The sequence below is a fragment of the Oryzias latipes genome, chromosome 14, assembly GCF_002234675.1.
Source record: "Oryzias latipes chromosome 14, ASM223467v1".
Classification (NCBI taxonomy): domain Eukaryota; kingdom Metazoa; phylum Chordata; class Actinopteri; order Beloniformes; family Adrianichthyidae; genus Oryzias; species Oryzias latipes.
This window is the reverse complement of record NC_019872.2, coordinates 25,208,833-25,224,954: the sequence shown is the minus strand read 5'-3', so window position 1 is coordinate 25,224,954 and position 16,122 is coordinate 25,208,833. Positions and strand designations below refer to the sequence as shown.

Genomic DNA, 16,122 nt, shown 5'->3' with positions numbered 1-16,122 from the left:
AAACTAAACATCAGCGGGATTATTTTTAATGTATGTGCTAATTTAGTCATGTTATATCCATAAAAATGTGTTTCAAAGGCGCAGAAAAAGAAAAAAACTAAATGAGCCTGGCTGTTTTATCTAATCCACTTTTTTATACAGCATTTTATTAAAAAGGTTTCAAAAGTATTATTTAAAGTACTTTTAGGAACTAATACACTTTAGTAATTACCTTTTAAACTACTTAATTTAAAAAAACCATGACGTTGCCACTACTGGAAAGAATAAATACATTAGTCAATGCTTATCAAATTTGGCAGTGATTACTTCCATACTGCAACAAAGATACAGTTTTACAAATACTAATAAGGAACAATTCTTTCATCAAAAACTGATTTAAAATAATTTAAGACAAAGCTTTACATTTTTATTTAAAAAGGTAGGTTTTATGGCCGCACAAAAAGTTCGACCACTCTTAAGCAAAAATCCAACTTTTCCTTGAGCTCATCATAATTAGAAAGAAGGGAATGTTCAGTACTTTATCTTTTAAAGCACTTTCACTTCTTGCAATAAAGCTGGATTGCTGCATGTTTTATTATTGAAACATAAATTATGACCAGCAATCACATTTCAAGTCTTTTTCTTTAAAAAAACACTGCAAATACATTAGAATCTAAATTTATTAGCACATCAAACAAGTTTTTCAAAAATGTGCTTTTAATATTGCGATCTTTAAATATCAGCTTTGGTTGGATTTGATCTTATCTGGTAGCTCTGCACTCGTATTTTGAAAGTTAGATGAAACTGGTGCTTTGAAAAAGCTGACATGGCGAAAAGAAAGAAAGAAAAATAAAAATATTTGACTTTTTTTTCCCTTAACCCAGAAGGAAGTTTAATACTGTGGAGTCAGAGATAAAGCCGTAAAAATACATTCTCAAGCACAATTATTTAAACAAAATTCTGGTTCGTTGAGAACTAACGTCAGTCAAAATCAGTTTAGAACAACTGTCACAGATTTCTTTTCACATATTTAACAGTAGTATATTTCTCTAATTTAAAAAAGGGGAAATTAAAACTTAGCTTTTTACCAAACTCAGTCTTAAAAAACAATTTAAAAAAAAAACATTTCAAAGTTCTACATCTTAGAAGTTCCCCTTCTCCAGGTGGGAAAACAACAATAAAAATCTATATGAACATTGTTAGAGAAACAAAACTTTTTTCACCTTAAAAACAACCACAGAAAATGCTCATGAACACTCCTCTTTCTTCCAAATGATGACCATATTCTTGTCACTCAGGGCGACCATGTAAGTGAGCTCAGGATCCATCGCCACGCTGTTAATGGAGGGGCCCTCCAAAGAGCCCAGGCCCTTCCTTCTTGGGGCCGGCCACTCCAACACCTGCAATGAAAGCCGGAAATACATCAATCTTGGGAGGATATTTAGCTTAATCAAAATAATTTGCTTACAAATAGAACCACAAGCCAAGAAAGCCGAAAAATATTCACTGTTTTTTATTTTTTTCATCCATCGTATTTTAGTTTTGTCCTTTATTTTAACATAAAAGTCTGTTTATGCAGAAACACTTGGAAAATGGAAATGAAAACAATGTATTCTCTCTTTAAATAAAAGTTACTTTCAACACAAATTCTCACATGTTCTTTAGTATTTTAGGTTAGTGGGTAAATTTGACCCTAAACATAAGAGGTGTCTTATTTTAATTTATCAAAATAATGCCATCATAAAGAAAATGTAAAATAAAAAGTTGCATATATAATAATTGCTATTGTTTAAACGAGTCTCTTTGAACAATGATATGTGAATAGTAAGTATAATGGTTAACAAAGGATGTAATAACAAATATAAAGAACATTTTTGGTGACTTTTTTGGTTTCTGACACTTTTGTGTAGTTAATTGTAATTCGGGTCAAATTGACCCAAGAACATCAGTGTTACTCTTCAGAAACTAAGAAAAGGAGGGTTAAGTCCATCTCCTGTATGTTATGTTTCCTCTTTTGTATATATTTTTTTGTCAATTTCTTCTTTTAAGAAATCACTAAATGATTAATAAATCAAACATAAAAATAATATATCAGTTACAAAATATATTCTATAAAAGTTACTTTCAATAGAAATACTCATGTCATGCTTATAATACGGTAATTTTAAGTTAGCAGATCAAGTTGACCCTTTAATTTCTAAACAACACTGTTAGTAAAATCTAAATATATATGATTTTACAAAATCAACTGCATGTAAACTATTGTAATTACCATGTAAGCATTTTCAGTGTACATAAATATTTTTTAAAATGTTTTGTAAACAAAAACAAACAAAGGAATTATTTATATTGAACAGTAAAGAACATCATCGAACTAAATATTGTTTGAAATGGTTAGCATTGGAGTTCATGATGAGACATGAACAAAGTTTTTTAGCGAATTTTGGATGTCTTTGTGAAGTTAAATGTGCCTCGGGTCAAATTGACCCGCAAACATCAGTGCCGTTTCACAGAAACAAACATAAAAGGAGGGTTGAAGTGCATCTTCTGGCTCGTCAGAACTATTCTTAGTTGATCGGGATCAAGTCTGAAAGAAAAAGTCAGTCTTTCAAACTATAAATATACACTTATAATGATGAAATCTTTCATGAACCTTTGCTTGTAAAACCCTTTTGGCTCCTGTTAACAGCATCAGCGGGAAATGACAGATTTTCTCTATCACACACATTTTCGGTGGGACTTTCATACAAAATTAAACCGTTCAAACTGTGCATTTCCTTGTTTGCAACTTCCTGTGCAAACAGAAAGAAGTCACCTCACATTTCAAGAGCATCTGAAATATTAGTACATTTTAGATGCCTAAAAAAGGTCAAAGCAAGTGGAGCAACAGCCATTGCAAAGGCTTCCACAGTGGTTCTGATCAAGCTGTGCTGCAGGAATAAATAGATTTATCAACAACATAAAAGCATTTTTCTTTGTTAAGGCAGGATAAACGCAAGCCTCTTGCTAGCTTGACTTTTTTGTACCTTTATTCAGTCGTGTGTGGGATCGTACCACAATTAAAAAGAAATCCCTGTGAGCATTTGGCCACAGTTCTTCCAGAAGAGACTCAGAAATAGTAGTAAATCTAACCATATAGCTAAACTGAAATACTTTCTGTGAACGTATTTAGTTTAATAACATGATAAAACAATCAAATGTAAAATATTATTAGTTGGGTTGGCTTTACAGCTTAAAAATGTCATGTTTTATCCTCTGTTGCATAAAAACATGATCCCAGCTAAACAGAGGACACTGTCCAGATGTTAGGAATGGATTCTGGTCACTGTTTGGATTTTCTTTTAGCTTTGTTTAGAGCGCCGCTGTTTATAACCAGACTATTTCCACCATCTGGGAGCTTTCAAGTCATTTTCATACTCTGCAATCCAACTTAGTGGGGTTTTTTTTATGCTGCAAGCACAAGAGATAATTTTGCAGACAGAAATTTTTACCCACAAAACGAATAATTCATGCATTGGCATACAGGCGAGACACCTACATCAGTAGGCGGGATGGGTTTTCCAGTCTGATAGCCATTTTTCTGGAGGTTGGCAGCGTGGTACGTCCATATCCTGCCTTTCTCATCACCACACACAATGTAACCACGTCCTGAGAAGTGAACACAGGCCAACATTAGACCTTCTGCTGATTATTAGCTTTCTAATAGCTTCTTCTCGTTACAGGTTGCCATGTGTTCAGTATTTAAAGTATTTTGGATATGACAAGACAGGTCGTAACCTACCAGGACAGGTGTTGAGAGCCAGGTAGGGTATGTCGGTTTTGGCCCACTGCAGCTCAGCCACAATCACCGCACACACCTTCCTGCTCTTCCTGTCCGGCCGCTGAGCCACAGTCCTGCTCCAGCTCCACAGGTAGATGCAGCTGTGCATGTAGTTCTTAGAGGCTGGCAGGAGGACGGACGCAACAAAAGCAGAAGTTAAAATCGTCTCCAGAAGTAAAAGAAAAGTATTCGTTTCCTTAAACTTTCAGTTTGGGGGCTTTTCGGGAATTTGAAGGATAAGTTTCCCTTTGAAGCACACGCTTACCTAACAAATAAGTACAACTAACACACTATCGCCATTTTGGAGCCATTATCTTACAACAGTTCCAGAAAAAAAAAACATTCTAAAAGCATTTCTATGACGTTTCCTGAATTTTTTCATTAATAAATTTAACAGGAAAGCATCATATTTGGAGAGGAACACACTGAAATGTGCTGCAATGTCCAGTGATGCTGGACTGCTATCAGAAAAGATGTAACACTTAACCGTCTCCCACCTTCCTGCTTCAGTACCAGATGTACAAAGAAGTTAAAAAAAGGCACAAAAGTGAAGTCTGCTTTGCATCAGAGCAGTAAAACAAGATTAACAAAAATATAAGAGCAAAAATAAAATGTTTTGAAGGACAACAAAAAAAAACATTAACCAAAAAATGTTTTGTGACAGATTCAAGACACACTCGTGAAAATAGTGTTTTTGGTGTATTTTTTACCATTACATACATAAATTTATAATGGAGGACATGGCGTTTGGAAAAGAGCTTATTTGTCATGTAGAAAATGTGCTGGGCGGGTCACGAGCTCCTTGTTCCGCCCCATTCTGATAAATCCACTTGTAAACAACTAGATACATGTACGTATTCATTTTCCTCGTCCGAGCTGGTATCCGGATCAAAACTGTACGACCGGAGAGCTCCAATACTGCTCGCCTTCTTTTTTGCTAGTTAATCTTCGCTTGGAGGGTGTGAGGGGCTGTAAGCTAGCAGGAGAGAGCGTAAACAAAGGGATGATGGGAAATGGCAAATTTCTGACACGGTCCTAGAAAACGACACGATCATAATCGAAAGTTCCAAGTCCTTTAAAAATCACTTCTGTTTCTTGTAACATTTAGGATTGAAAATCCCCTGATTTAAAATTGTTTACTGTCTTTTTTTTTAAAACAAGAACAAAACAAAAAACCCTGAAGGTTATTTCACTAAAAGTTAGAGAAAGAACTGAAATTCAACTTACTTTAGGACACGTTTCATTTTAAATCTTTAAAGTGCTTTTATGGGATCTTAAAGTTTATCAGACAAAGCTTACCAACTAAATCATCATTTAAAAAACTCATGCCGTCCACTGTGTGGTATTCATGATCTTCATCCTCCTTCTCATAAATTGGGAAAGTGATCTCCATGTCCATAGACCTGCTGAGAAACAACAACCATTTTTTTAATTATTTTTTGTTTTATTTTAGGCTTTCTTCTCCACTGAAATGTCCATGAGCAGATGAACATGATAAACAGCACGATGGCTGGACCGCTGCGGTGGGAAAGGGAGAACCTTTTGGTGGTGCTGCTGGTGCCGAGTTGTGTGTTGTAGCAGAACAGGCCGTCTTCACAGGCGACCAGCAGAAGATTGTTGGAGGTGGGAGGGAGGCAGATGTGCAGAGGGGTGGTTCTGCTCTCCAAGGCCAGCAGCTGACTGGAATGAAAACATTTGTTTGTTTTTCCTGTTCGTTTGGTAGTTCACCTTTTCTGTCGCTAAAGCTAAGGGAACACTTGTTGTGGGTTTGTGGGATTTTTTTTAGTTTCTTTGACGTTATGAACTATTATCCGGGCTGGTTAAACGCCTGTTCTAGTTTGCAAACCATTTTGCGTGTTAAAACCCGGTCAGAGTAACCTTTATGCTGCCGCCCTCAAACACTGGACCAGGGCTCTGCAACCTTTACCGCCAAAAAGAGACGCTCGTTTCCAAATTGTGTCATCAAATTGCAAACTGAATTGTCGATTGATAATGAAATATTACTTTGAATTATGGTTGAATAAAACAGTTTCTTAAAGACCATTGGTCAGTAAAAACTGGTTCATAGTCTGGAAGTGGAACCTGGCGATTCTAGCTGTTCAGAAAAATGCACTTTGTATTTTGTGTCCATTACGGCATTCATTTATTACATTTAATATTCAAAATTGAAATATTTGCAATAACGGAACCATAAAAGTGTTATTTTTTTCTATATGTAGAACCTTTTATGTATTTTAATTTGACAGTGGCCTTTCAAAATAAAATCCACCCTGTGTCAAATCAGATCCTCCTGTTGCTGCAGCAGATTTACATTGAAATAAAAAAAAGTCAAGTCAAACTTGGCATTTTCTATAATTACTTTGGTGTAGAATTCATTCTTAAAAGTCTAGATATGTAAATGCAACAATATATTCTAAGGTCTTACTAATAACTAGACACTGTTGTGCAGTAGATAATAAGATTAAGTTAATTTTAGAGATGATGGTAAACCTTGTACCACCGTTTTGATGTTAAAAATGTAAATATAAAGGACAAAATGTAGTTAAATAAAAATAAATTAACCCAGATGACTATGAATAAAAGAGCCACATGTGGCTCTGGAGCCTCAGGTTGCAGAGCCCTTCACCAGACAAATAAAGGGAATAAAAACTGCTTTATGGGGAAGAAATGAAATTCAAGGAGAAAATACAGTGGATCCGATGGAAACTACTGTGTACAAGTGTAGACCCATAAGGAGAAATCAGGACTTACACCACCTTGAAGTTGTACTGACTGTCAATTCCTCCGATATCCCACATCACGATCTTGTTGTCGTACGATCCCGCTGCAGGAGATCACAGTAGACCATCGTAAACGTGACCGATATGAAGAGCTCAGACGCTTATTTTAACCCATTTTAAAACCCCGTAAAGTTTAAGAGATATTTCTAAGACAATCCTACGTTTGTTTAACTTAAGACATTATATTTTTAAAACTCACTGAAGAGGAAGTTTTCCTTTTGCCGGTGGAAGCGGAGGACAGAAAGAGCCTTCCGGCTGGCTCTGAACTCCCCGTACGCCAGGTTGTTTCTGGGATGGATGAGTTTGACCAGTCCTCGCTTCCCGCCGGCAGCCAGAACAGCGCAAGGCTGAGCCGAAGCCTTGGAGCCTCTGGACATCAGCACAGTGGACCAGGCCAGCGAGAAAAACTCCTGTTGAGGGAAAAAAGAAAAACGAGTAGAACGACTTCCAGACAAATGCATTTAAAAATTACCTTTAAGGAAACAAACGCATTTATCCACAGATCCAAAAATCACTTTCCTCTTTACAATAGACACTACTGTGTAGCATCAATCATTATGGAGATAAACTAATACATTTATAAATCAACTGAAATAAGTTTTCAAAAATATCTGATTTGGTTAAATTTAAATCATATTTTTTTTTTTCAGAAACATAGGATTTTTTTCCTCAAAATAAAAGAAGACGATTCATATAAATCTATCATCTGACCTAAATAAGTATTCAAACTAATAAAACTGAATGAAAAATTTGATTTTATTAGAAACAAGAAAATAAAAAATAAAATGACTCATGCAGGGAGTCCTGCATACGTTTCTACAGAGATGTGTGGATCTATTTACATTTTATAGCAATTTACCAGTCAAACCTTTAAATATGGGAACTGAGACAAAACAATAATAAACTGTATTTTCTAGAATGAACAAAAATGAGTAATAATTATCTTTTTATACTGCCCCCTAGTGTTTGAAGTCATGTACTAGCAAAAGTAAGAAAAGGTTCTCACAAGTGATGGAATCTGCAGAATTAATCAAAAACAATACCTTTTCATTGAATATCAGTTTACTGAATTTAACATCAAAGGCTGACAATAGAATAGCATTAAACTGTTGACCCCACTAAAGGGAAATTACAAAAATAAAAGCTTTAATTTGTTTCCTTCTCGTATGTGAAATGATCGATGTCATTTCTACTCTTCTCTGATCTGATGAATAAAAAGTTAGATCATTAAAATTAATAATAATAATAATAAATCAACCAGATTAATAATTGTTGAAAAACATTAATTACATCGACAAAAAGTTGTGAATGTGTTGATTCAGACATATGGGAAAAGACTTAAAGTTGTATTTGTGAAGTCACATTTGACCTCCTTTGGGTTAATACTAACCAGAAAAATCTATTTCTACTTTTAAATAAATTTCTGTACTTTCATAAGACTTTATTCAAAATTAAATTAATTTAATATAATCCTATTGTGAACATTTGAAGCAAATAGAACATGTTCTACAGGTTCTAACGCTTTAGTCAAAACCAGAATAAACTGGAACCAACCTCCCCGGGAACTTTATATTTTTTCATCACCATTCCCGTCTCACAGTCGATCACGCAGACAGAGTCTCCTCCACAGGTCGCCACCAAGCGGCTTCCTCCTCCAGAGTCTGTCGACCCAAGATGCCGAGTTTTATTCAGGAAGCAGCAGGTTAACAGCAGATGCTGCACATCTGTGATAAAAGACGTGGAGATGAGCATCCGTACCAGAGGAATCCAGCGCTGGGTGGAAGGCGCAGGCCCACAGCTGGGTGGTGAAGTCCTCAGAGCTGTCCTGCTTGCTGTGACACTGGAGAACGTGGAGCGGCTTTAGAGACACGGGCTGCTGGTGGGTAGAAAATAAAAAAAACTTTATCGACAAATGAAGAGTAAAACGAGAGGCACGCATGGAAAGGTTTTACATGTGTGAGAATTCTGGAGATTTTCCTGATGGCTGTGCTTGAAGGTGAAGGCCAAAAAAAAAAAAACGTCTGACGAGATCTTAGCACCCGTTTAAATGCTGGTTACACTTTCATAAATATGATAACATAGAGGCAAGTCCTGATCAGGTTTTTCAGCCCTGATCTGATTCAGAGTGTCTGACAATCCTGAGTCCTGATTCGATAATTTGATACTGTAACACATTACAAAAAAAAACAACAAATTTAATAAACAGATCCCAGTTGTCTCCCATTCTTATTTTATTCTTTTACCATTTAACACAAATACAGAACTTCTGTGTTCCACAATCAGGCAAAAATAACAATCAAACAACTAGTCAAAAAAGTTAACTATTAACTCGTAAAAATAGGTAATAATCAGTTGTGGTGACTTTAACTTTAGTATCTTGGAAACTATTGAACATTTCTGATCATACGTGGTTCATATCTTCATTAAAAGTTCCCGAAGAATAAAAAGAATAGGATAAATATGAATATAAGTATTCATGACTAGCTCATATAAATGTAAACATTTATTTGTTTTGAGATATTGTGAACTTTTACCTAAGGTTTCCACTTTGTAGACGGTCCCTTGGCATCTGTCTCACTGATATCCCTCAGTTTAATTCTCGTTAAAAATAAAAGCAACAATTTTTTTTTTAAGAAATGCCTTTGTAGGTTGTTGTTTGAGTTAAGACAAACCAACAGGGACACTGGCCGTCAGCTTGAGAGTTATTGAGCCCAGCCAGAAGTCCAAATCTGGGAGCATCTTGACAACTTTACCGCCTTCCTCCTCAAACTAGTGTCGTATTCTGCTGCGCTTTACGACAGTATAATGTTGTTGTGATCCGTTCATCATACGCAGACTTCTGGTAGAGTATTTATTTGTAATAATACGTTTGAAATAATCAGCACTGATTATAATGAGACAAATATCCAATCCAGAATCGGAATACAACTTCCCATTCCGATTGATCCGGTGATCCAGTAACATACTGAACCCTAATATTGCTGTATAGTTTTCCTACAACTTTAAAAACATTTTTCAGACTTTACCTGCATTCTGCTGGACGTCTTGAACAAGGGCATCGTGTAACAATCTTTCTCCAGATGTGAGGCCCTGCCGTCTTGTTTCCCTGAGCGTTCCTTCGGTTTAGCTTCATTTGCTTTGCTTTGATGCGTCTTAGGTTTTGCCCTGGGGGCGTCTTTCCCGCCTCTGGTGGGAGTCGATGAGGATCCATTCGTCTTGGCCGAGCAGCTACTGGTCTGGGGCTGAGTCTGAAGTCTGAGGCGCAGACTGGATTTGCGAGGACTATCTCCTGCAGGAGAGTCCGGAGGATCGGGGCGGAGCCTCTTGCGGGGCGACAGTCGAACGCCGATGTCCATATCTGGCTGAGGTTGTTTCCTCTTACAAGGTGTTACAACAACCTGGAACAGACACATGTCTAAGTGTGAGACATTTACTCTGACATGTCAGTATTTGTCCAACCCACAAATCAACTATATTTCTTGGTCAAAACGTTCAACGTAAAAAACATGCACGTCTTACTTCTTTGTCTTTGGCGTCTGTTGACTCTTTGCTTTCTGAATCTTCCTTTGGTTCTGTTAGTGAGTGCAGATACTCTATAGCCAATATTCCCACCTTAAAATAGAAAGGATGTTTATACGAAATAAAACACAAAAAAAAAAATTTACTTCTGAGAAAGTCAAACTTACCCTCCACCTGGTAAACTCACTGACAGAACTGGGCCCATATTTAACCTGTTTACAGGCAGCGCTCACAAACTTGGTCTCCAAGTCCGACAGCTTGTCTGCAGTAACGGGGTCTGGTAGACTGAAGTTCTTCTCCCAAACGGCAGCGATCTAACATCAAACAATAAATCCCATGAAGGAAAACTGGCTAAATCTCAGGATTCAGGGTTCTTTATTGTCATTTCACCACAGGGATAAAACAAAAGTTATGTCTCTGGTCAGCTGGTTACCGTGAGATTAAGACAGGAAGTAAGAGACGTATCAATATGATATATTAGGATTCCTATGAAGCATTGCACAGAAATCCAGCACAGAAGAGAACATATCACAAAGCACTGCTTTTCAAGTTCTCTCAGATCTACTACATTTGCAATAGAGACCATTTTCTTTCAAATTTAAGAAACTAACTGATCACACAACAGGAAGCCAAAACATCTACAAACCTTGCAGTCATACTCCAATCGTCTATTTTCAAAGCATTCTTCACAGTTTTTTTAATTACCATTATGGCGTTTTTATCCAAAATCCAAAAATCTGTGTAGCAGGTGCTCATTCTCTGAGTTGTGGGTGGGACTGTTAGCACGGAGTGACTCCGCGCCTTCCCATTGGTGAGAGCTCTCTGTTAACATGCTCTCCGTCTAGCTCACAGCCCCTCACACCCCCAACCTGACGTTAACGGTGCAACAAAAAATGGCGCACGATATTGGAGCTATCCAGCCGTACAGCTTTGATCCAGATTCCAGCTCAGACAGGAAAATAAAGATGTACATGGATCTATTTGACTGCAAGTTGATGAATCAGAATGGAGCAGAGCAGGCAGCCTGCCAACTCTAGCCTCTACAAAACAAATATGACGTTTTCTAAATGGCATTTTTTTTGTCTGCTCCTGATTCACAACAATTTAAATAAAGAAATACTCAGAAATTCTATTTTGAACTTCATTTTCTTAACATATGTACTCCGTCATAACAAAAAAAATGACACAAGATCGAGTTTAAAAACACCAAAAACACAAATTTTAACTGAAGTTAAGTCTTTCAAAAAAGGCAGTTTCTTACCCTGGTCCTCAGGTTGTCGCTGTAGACGAATCGTAAATGATTGGCGGTTGTGCTGACGTCTTTGCCATTGAAAATCCTCAAGTTAGGCAGCAACACCATCAGCTTATAATTATCACTCACCTGCAACATAGATAACATTCAACTTCATGTCTATAAAACAAAAAGAGTGGAATTAAATACCTTTACTTTGTTAATTGCTTTAAATCCTTTTTTTAATATAATTTATGTGCCTGTGTGACATTACTGCCATTTGTTGTTCTGTGTGAAACCTTCTCTGTAAAACAGCAGAGGGGGAACAGCACTCACTGTGATGTAGAGGTTGTCATCCATCTTAAGCTCTTCCAAAGTGCTCAGAGACTCCAAGGTGGTGACATCTTCCATCTGGTTGTCGCTGAGGTCCAGGAAGAAAAGCACAGGAAGCTTCAGGTTCTTGGGGAACTTCTGCAGTCTGTTTCCAGACAGGTCCAGCCTCTCCAGAGACTGCAGACGGGACAGGAGCTTAACAGGCAGGTCCTGAAGCTGAAGACCCAGCTTAGACAGACTAAAGAACAGAGCAAAGTCAGTTCCTTACACCATACAATGTTAAATACAATGCTGTCCTCGGTTTTTTTTTTTTTTTTAAATCCTGCAATTAAAAACAATTCTATTGTAATTATGATGGCTCTACACCAGGGGTGCCCAAATCCAGGCCTCGAAGGCCGGTGTCCCGGTGTTTTCCAACCATCCTGCCATTGACGTTCCTTATTGGCTGAACATACCGGTACACGAATCAGGTAATCGACAGCAGATGAGGCAGGGTTTCTTGAAAACTAGCCTGGATTTGGACACCCCTGCTCTACACAGAATGGTTTTATTCCTAAAGAGTTTTAAATACATTCTTTGCTGCATGTCCAAGTAACTATCAGTAGTTTACTACCAAGCAAAACAAAAACACAACTACAACAGTGTAGTTGTACAAGAGCTGCACGTGTTCCTACTTTAGTGTCTTGACTTGCTCCAGTTTGTTGGTTTTTGGGGTTCCTTTCTCCAGTAAAAGTTTCTCTGTTATCTTCTCCATTGTTCGACTGCAGATACAATTCAGGAAAGGATTGACTGAATGAATGACAATACACTTTAGTTTAATCTGCACAACCAGTTAAAACAACAGAATTGAAACATATAAAGACCGAGAAACTAAGTTTCTCAAAATAGACATGACCTGATCCTGCCCAACAGTAAGAAAACACTTAGAAGGTAAACTTATGTTATAGCTGCATCTTCTGTGATGTGTCATATTGACTAAATAACGTCCTTATACTACCTCTGCAATCACTTGCAGTGGGGTGTAATGTGCTTCTTTGTTCTGCTTTGATTCAACAAATTAAATGTTAGGTTTGTAAATCTAGGTGAATGTTGTCTTACTACTTTATTTACATTTTCTGCCAAATGATGGGTCCCTCAGAGGTTTGGTTGGGTGATAATCTATAAAATTAACTAAATTAAAGTGAACACAAAGCTTATTTGAACACCACAGCCAAAAAGAGATGATGTGTTGCCACTCAAACATGTTTTAAACTAACAAAACAAAAGGTTAAAGACGTTTTATAAGTAAATTGAGCAAAACTATTTTAGCAAATCATTTTTTCCCACCTTTATTCATAAATTGACAAACATACATTAAAGCGGTAAGCACAAAACAAGAACAAAACGAGCAAAAGGGAATTAGGCACATTTTTTTTATAATAATAATAAATTTTATTTAGAATGCGCTTTATATTTTGGGTAAAATCTCAAAGCGCTACAATGAAGGCAGGATTTACAATGGTTTAAGATAAGAACAAAGTAAGACAAAAAAACAACAACAATAAAAGTACTAAAAAGCATTATTTTATTAAGATATACTTCACAATCATCATGAATAGCTTTGAGTTTAGAACTTTTGGAAATTTCGATGCATTATTTAATTATAACAAGGAAAAGTGACTGTGCAAAACGTTACATTAAGGATTGTATTTTTAGCTAAACTTATGTGATACTAAATAATGTACGTAATCTTAGTTACAAAAGATATTTTAGCCACGTTGACGGTCAAGTTGACGTTGTTGTTTGGACGCATTTTCTGGGTTTTAAAATATTTGAAGTAAATCTAACGAAAGATCGATTAAAACATTGTTGAATCTACGAATATACTCAGTTCATTAATTTGCAATTACAAGCTCGTAAAATTTGGACATAAAAAAAACTCACCAACCAAGGATACACGAACACAAACGCGACACTAAAAATTTCGCGGGGAAAATGTCTACTTCCGGGGGAAAATGTTTATATCCGGTGTGTGCTGTTTTATATACCCTGAGCTTTGACTCATAGGCAAAATAGCTTCAAAGTGAATTTGATTGTGGATAATGATAATAAAGTTAGTGAAATATGAATGTACTTATTTTGTGTGCTGCTAAAAAATTAAATGTTTACAGATAAGGTTTCTAAATCTAACTATTTTATAATTATATCCTGCGCCTCTACCTTTCAACCATACAAGCATATACCTTTAACCCACAAGACGTTAGTTCCGGTTGGCTCAGAATGATGGCTCCGGACGGCAGCGACGGTGTTTCTCAATGCGGATGTAAAGGGATCCGGCTGTGTCTTTTGTGCGAAAATCGCAAAGAAAAAGAGGGGACAAAAGATCCAAAGGTATCTGTATTTAACTAAAACTAACAATTAATTGTATTTGAACCCCCTGCATTTACCTGTTTGCGCTTCTTTCAAATGTACGGAGGTCCTCGCTGGACAAAATACATGATCTCAAAGCATCAATATGCTAGGTGAATACTTTATTTACCATGAAATTTTTAAGTTACAATTTGTTTGCTTTTGTCAGTCGTTCCGATTCATACCAATATTTTTCCCACTTGTGTGACTAAACAACAAAAAGCTAAAACAGTTATTCACGATTTCTTACGAACTTATACGAAGAAGAGTGTAGAATAACCTGACTAGTTTCTCACATTAACTTAAGTTGTTGTTTTTTTTTTAAGACTTTATTTTTTGTTGTTGAGTGTTTCTTGTTAATAATCCACAAACCTAAAACAGAATAACTTTAAACATAACAGCACATAGAACAATACACTTCACTTTGGGCGATCTAAAAAAAACACCACATTTTTAATATTTTTGTTTAAAAGCAAAATGTAATTTTCTAACATATTTGCTAAAAGAAAGAGCACATTATCTGAAGTATGTGAATGAAACTGCCTCAGTTTCCTACAAAGAGGCTAAAAGTGAAGTAATAATTTATATAAATAGACATTTGTTTACTGTTGTCTTTTTTTTAGGCGGCGCATCATTTCATCTACAATCCTGAGACAAAGCTTGCTGTCTGCAAAGATGCAGGGAGTGCATCCTTCTCGTTTCCTGGTATCTTCCTATGGGACGACTTTATATCTGAAGAGGAAGAGAAGCAGCTGATTAACTCAATGGACCAGGATGCCTGGAACCCATCCCAGTCTGGTCGAAGGAAACAGGTAATGCTCTCCCAGTCAGATTAAAAAGGTTTACATTTTTTCTTCTGAAAAGACATGATGAGAGATTTACATTGAAATTAAGTACATTGATTTATAATTTAACCATTTTTCTCATTTTGGTTGCAGGATTTTGGTCCAAAGGTGAACTTTAAAAAAAGAAAAGTGCGTGTGGGTGGCTTCAGTGGACTCCCTAGTTTGAGCAAAGAACTCGTACTACGGATGCAGCAAGAGCCATGCCTGTCTGGCTTTCAGCCAGTGGAGCAGTGCAACCTGGACTACAACCCTCAGAGGGGCTCAGCCATAGACCCGCACTTTGATGACTCCTGGCTTTGGGGGGAGCGACTCGTCACCATCAACATGCTATCAGACACCACACTCACCATGTCGCTTGAGCAGGGTCTGCCAGAGCTGGGACTGTCAGAGGAAATTCATGTGGCCGTTCGCCTTCCACGCAGATGTTTAGTCGTGGTTTACGGCGAAGCGAGGCATCGATGGAAGCACGCCATTCGCAGGCAAGATATTCACAAGCGCCGGGTGTGCAGCACCTACAGGGAGTTGTCTGCAGAGTTTCTGCCGGGCGGGCAGCAGGCAGAGCTTGGAGCTCAGCTGCTCAAAATTGCATTGGACTTTAAAGGAATTCCAATATAACTTTTTGGATAAGTGCAGAGATAGCTGGAATGACAAAATTTAAGATACATTCTTCACTTTTGTTGAGTTTTAAATAAGGAAAGCCTTGAAAACTTTTTTCAGTCGTCTGTACTTTAGCAATTGTGCAGTTAAACTTTGACTGTAATTTGATGTTCAAAATAAATCATTTTTATTTAACAAGAGAAGCTGACATTTGGCAGTTATTTTTATAGTGGTGTGAGAAAAATAAAGGAGAACATTCTTTTCTTATGAATTGGGAAGAGGTAAAGAATGACTGACTATTACTTTGCAGTTTTCTGTTGTGTTTATCATATATGCCCAACAGAGGGAGCCAAATACAAAATATTATTTTACAGTACCAATAGTTCTTTTTTTTTGCTATAGAAACATAAAATGCATTTTATATTCAGATTTTGCTGTTATGTAGTTTTATTCATGTTCTTTTAAGTTTTATTCATGTTGTTCTTCAAAATGGGAATGTTTCACAGTAAAAGCATGGATAAGTATTTTCAAAGTACTACAAACATAAATAATTGTAGAACATCTTACTAAATTTGTTAAATTTGATGATTTTTGACAGATTTTTTGTATTAAGTGAACTAAAAATAAAAC

General features: G+C 36.7%; 2 protein-coding genes across 6 annotated transcripts; one reads left to right on the top strand and one right to left on the bottom strand.

Annotated features, from left to right (window-relative positions):
* Window positions 1-645: 645 nt before the first annotated feature.
* On the bottom strand, window positions 646-13,986 carry lrwd1 (leucine rich repeats and WD repeat domain containing 1). 4 transcript variants are annotated; one of them, XM_020709126.2, is made up of 16 exons: window positions 13,885-13,986; window positions 12,337-12,423; window positions 11,666-11,900; window positions 11,360-11,479; window positions 10,266-10,412; window positions 10,099-10,191; window positions 9,606-9,977; window positions 8,338-8,455; window positions 8,134-8,240; window positions 6,779-6,989; window positions 6,551-6,623; window positions 5,339-5,479; window positions 5,099-5,205; window positions 3,761-3,922; window positions 3,518-3,627; window positions 646-1,379 (listed from the first exon to the last, which is right to left on the bottom strand). In XM_020709126.2, the coding sequence occupies exons 2-16, from the start codon at window positions 12,414-12,416 to the stop codon at window positions 1,227-1,229; spliced, it is 2,229 nt and encodes a 742-aa protein (XP_020564785.1). In that variant the 5' UTR covers window positions 12,417-12,423; window positions 13,885-13,986; the 3' UTR covers window positions 646-1,226. The 4 variants fall into 4 exon arrangements, with proteins under 4 accessions (XP_020564785.1, XP_011482216.1, XP_020564784.1 ...); XM_011483914.3 differs by lacking the exon at window positions 13,885-13,986 and adding an exon at window positions 13,586-13,664; XM_020709125.2 differs by lacking the exon at window positions 13,885-13,986 and adding an exon at window positions 13,586-13,664 and having other exon boundaries at window positions 5,099-5,202.
* Window positions 13,911-15,695, top strand: alkbh4 (alkB homolog 4, lysine demethylase). Of its 2 annotated transcripts, XM_020709128.1 has the most exons (4): window positions 13,916-14,032; window positions 14,118-14,163; window positions 14,674-14,862; window positions 14,989-15,695. In XM_020709128.1, the coding sequence occupies exons 3-4, from the start codon at window positions 14,815-14,817 to the stop codon at window positions 15,508-15,510; spliced, it is 570 nt and encodes a 189-aa protein (XP_020564787.1). In that variant the 5' UTR covers window positions 13,916-14,032; window positions 14,118-14,163; window positions 14,674-14,814; the 3' UTR covers window positions 15,511-15,695. The 2 variants fall into 2 exon arrangements, with proteins under 2 accessions (XP_004076835.2, XP_020564787.1); XM_004076787.4 differs by lacking the exon at window positions 14,118-14,163 and having other exon boundaries at window positions 13,911-14,032.
* The last annotated feature ends 427 nt before the right edge of the window (window positions 15,696-16,122 follow it).